This window comes from Fopius arisanus, unplaced genomic scaffold (assembly GCF_000806365.1).
Source record: "Fopius arisanus strain USDA-PBARC FA_bdor unplaced genomic scaffold, ASM80636v1 scaffold00005, whole genome shotgun sequence".
Classification (NCBI taxonomy): domain Eukaryota; kingdom Metazoa; phylum Arthropoda; class Insecta; order Hymenoptera; family Braconidae; genus Fopius; species Fopius arisanus.
The window spans coordinates 1,881,456-1,884,896 of NW_011887744.1; the positions used below are offsets into that span (position 1 = coordinate 1,881,456).

A 3,441-nucleotide genomic window follows, 5' to 3' on the forward strand; every position below is an offset into this window, starting at 1 on the left:
ACCATCAGAAAAATGGACTGTCCATTTATTTCAAAGGTGGCCTTCAAAACGCTCGTGATTCCATTTTCATAATGCGTTTTGGCGAATTGAATTTCTGATAAAAAATTACATGTTCGAATGATAAAGCCACATATCAGGATCATCATGTAGTAGAGAGATGCCATCATTACTGCGAAAAAAAAATCAATTGATAATTATTTCAACTCTTGCCAAGGATTGTTCTTAATCGGAAGAATTGAACTTACCAGCATCGATCCCACTTTTTAGGAGATTATCTTTATAGATTAATCGAATGCATATCGATAAAAGAATAATTACGATAATACTGGTGAGTGTATATTGAACAACCTTGAGTACTTGAGGAGGACTCTCTAAAGAAACATTTCCATCTTCCGGACCTTCTATCAATTTATCTACTTCAAAATCACTCCTGCTGAATAATTTCTGTTCATAAAAATATCACGATATTTCATAATACGTTCCCGATGCCACTCATAACCAATTAATACTCACCCCGGCAGTCATTATTGCAAGATATTTTTATTCTGCAGCCTGTTTAATTATTATAAAATTTCGTGGACATCGATATAATCAATAATAATTAAACAAATACATTAATTTGACATATTGATCGTGGATCATCGCCGGGCGTTGCATTGTCAGCCATTACAGTTGTTCATTGTTATTGTTGCTATGATTATTATTGCACGATGTGTAACAGCCCAATGGAGTCGATCATGTCCTGTCAAGTTTGACACAGTGACAGTGACAGAAAGAGCGGGAAATAATTCAGACTGTGGAATAAAATAAAACACGTCTGCTGAATAATATATAAATCTAATTTCATTGCTGAGAATTATATCGTGTAATAATGAAATGTGTCATACCGTGCGCCAATGTGAAAGGTATGTACTGTAATGTATGGGTTATGTTGTACTCAATGATTTTTTGCATTGAAAATTATCTGAAATCACTCTCATGGAATTTGTTAATGTTTTTTTTTATAGTTATGGCGAGAGCTTTTCATGCTTTAGCAAAAATTGGAGAGGAGATGTATGTTATGCCACAGGAGAGAAGCCTGTCATTTCGTTCAGTAAGCATGGCTAACTCAGCTTATTGTGATTTCACTTTTGGAGAACACTTTTTTACGCATTATAATTATGGAAATCTCAGTGACAATGATGCACTCAAGTGTAAAGTCCCCATGCGAGTAAGTAACTGATAAATATGTTAATAATTTATTTGCGAACCTCGGCTATTGTGAAATTTCAATGTTTCATTGATTTTTTTGATTTTTGAATGATTTAGGCTGCAATGGCTGTCTTCAAGACCCCGGGTGTATTAGATAAATTGATTGAGAGTTGCCAGATCAGGCTGCATCCAAATGCTATTAAACTGATGATAATCTTGAAGTACAAAAACAGCGTCACCAAGAGATTTTTATTACCCATCATCGACTGCGAAGCATTACAGGTATCGAATGAACACAAATAATTTTCTTCTCCAATTTGTACAGAGGGATTAATCTCGATTGGGTTTCAGGCGTCATATGACACAGACACAGCCTCCAACCAAATTATTGCTCATCCAAGTATTCTCGGAAATGCTCTCCACAACTTTCAACAGAATCTCATTGAAATTACACTGGACGTTAGTGCTGATAAAATGTTGATGAGAAATTACATCGATGACACCTCTAGTGAGTTAAAAAGATAATGAATATGAAAAGAGAATGGAGGAATTAATTTAATTGATATTGTTTATGACTGCAGGTAGTACAAATGCGACGAGGACTCAGCTGGCCTTGGCAATTGGTGAATTTACATCCTACAAAATTGATAAAGCTGCTTGCTTAACATTTTGTTTGAAGGAAGTAAGAGCTATATTGACGTTTGCAGAGATGGTAGGTACTCAGCTCAGGATTCATTTTGAAAGCGCTGGAAAACCAGTGATATTCCTGTTGAAAAGTGCAGCATTCGAGGCCCATCTAGTCCTCTCAACACTTGATCCGGAGAATCAGTACCCACCTGATACCACAATTCGAGATAAAAGGCAGACATCCAAGAAGAGGACCGCCGCAAAATCGAAGAAGCAAACTGCCCAGAAGAAAAAAGCAAATAATATTGAACGATCAACCAAGACTGCAGAGACTTTTGGCAATATTTTGGCATTAGTCCATCAGAGAGATAAAAATCCAGGCAATTCGATTATTGATGAACCTGAGCTGATTTCAGCAATTAGATCAACGAGTATTGATTCAAGAACCACCAGCAATGGAGTTTCAACTGCTAAATCTCAAAGGATATCGACAATTTCCACTGTTCAGTCCTCAGGTAGTGCAATACCTAGAAGAACATCCTTATTTCCCAATCCATTGGAACGTCGTCACAGAGATTCTCAGGATGACAATGAGAATGACGATACCGTACCAGACTCGCCTCCACCACCGGCCAAAAGAGCCAAAACTATTTTCAAGAGGTGCTTCGAGAACACTTTTGATCCAAAAATGCTTCCTGGCCATGAAACACTCCTCGCCAATGTTTCAGATGAAGAAAACATTTGAATTGAGTCAATTCAAACCGTAAAATTTCCATGAACATAGATAATTTATTGTTTCTCTGCGAATACATGTATTTTTGCTATATTTTTGTACTTTCATAATTTTAGAATAGAAATTTATTCCAGCATTTCCTTTTTTTAATTAAATGCACTGTATTTAATGTCTTCCGATTTATTCAATTTCTTCATATCTCGAGTGTAACTCGATACCTAATATCGAAACGATACTATCGATAATATCGATACTAACTGGCCAAATCGAACAATACTCATGACACGTGCTCCATTTCGTGGGAAAAAGATCTCCAATTCTGTTGGTAGTGTTTAATTTTTTAGGAGAATTTGAACTATGTTAATTCCATAATGAAGAATACTATCCATCTAGCCCTAAAAATATCAGCACTTGCTGGTACTGGTTTTACCGGTTGGTATGCAGGACAATATTATGAACGTTGTCAACGACTGGGATTTGAAGAAGAAAACAATGCATACGGTCATTTAAATCTGAAACGATTGCCCGGTTTGCCAATTTTCGGAACCGTTTCGGCAGCATCACCCATTATTCCAGCTGATAATCAACTGAATATGGGAAATAAATTATCATCTTCAAGAGTTTCAGAGGTAATTTTCATAACCAATATTCAATGATTGATAAATACTTGCGATTTTTTCGTCTTTAACTCTTTCCTAACAATGTAGATTATGAAATATGGATTTCCTGGACTTGACAATGTGAGATCATTTGATGACTTTGTATTGTCATATGATAGGAGAAATAGGACAGCTCATTGGGTCTTTGAACATCTCACTCGCGAAAGGATGTACTCGGAAAATAAGGTTGACAGGTCGAAATGTGAATTCAAATCCGATGACAGCGTACAT

The 3,441-nt window shown here is 36.2% G+C and overlaps 2 protein-coding genes across 3 annotated transcripts in view; one reads left to right on the plus strand and one right to left on the minus strand.

The window, feature by feature from the left end:
• Sting (sting) overlaps positions 1 to 685 on the minus strand; it is a gene marked incomplete in the record, with an annotated part of 3,523 nt that extends 2,838 nt beyond the window's left edge. The window contains 3 exon segments of the mRNA XM_011315945.1: positions 1 to 169; positions 246 to 444; positions 514 to 685. Coding sequence (XP_011314247.1) covers positions 1 to 169; positions 246 to 444; positions 514 to 525 — 380 coding nt within the window.
• Positions 686 to 816: 131 nt separating this feature from the next.
• Rad9 (cell cycle checkpoint control protein Rad9) lies at positions 817 to 2,682 on the plus strand. 2 transcript variants are annotated; one of them, XM_011315944.1, is made up of 6 exons: positions 817 to 905; positions 1,008 to 1,210; positions 1,309 to 1,473; positions 1,543 to 1,699; positions 1,773 to 1,814; positions 1,899 to 2,682. In XM_011315944.1, the coding sequence occupies exons 1-6, from the start codon at positions 872 to 874 to the stop codon at positions 2,561 to 2,563; spliced, it is 1,266 nt and encodes a 421-aa protein (XP_011314246.1). In that variant the 5' UTR covers positions 817 to 871; the 3' UTR covers positions 2,564 to 2,682. The 2 variants fall into 2 exon arrangements, with proteins under 2 accessions (XP_011314246.1, XP_011314245.1); XM_011315943.1 differs by having other exon boundaries at positions 1,773 to 2,679.
• Positions 2,683 to 3,441: the final 759 nt, after the last annotated feature.

Coding starts and splice junctions, on each gene's coding strand:
- Rad9 (XM_011315943.1), top strand. CDS start 872: ATGAAATGTGTCATACCGTGCGCCAATGTGAAAG. Junction 1,474..1,542: donor TCGACTGCGAAGCATTACAG/GTATCGAATGAA, acceptor ATTGGGTTTCAG/GCGTCATATGACACAGACAC. Junction 1,700..1,772: donor TTACATCGATGACACCTCTA/GTGAGTTAAAAA, acceptor TTATGACTGCAG/GTAGTACAAATGCGACGAGG.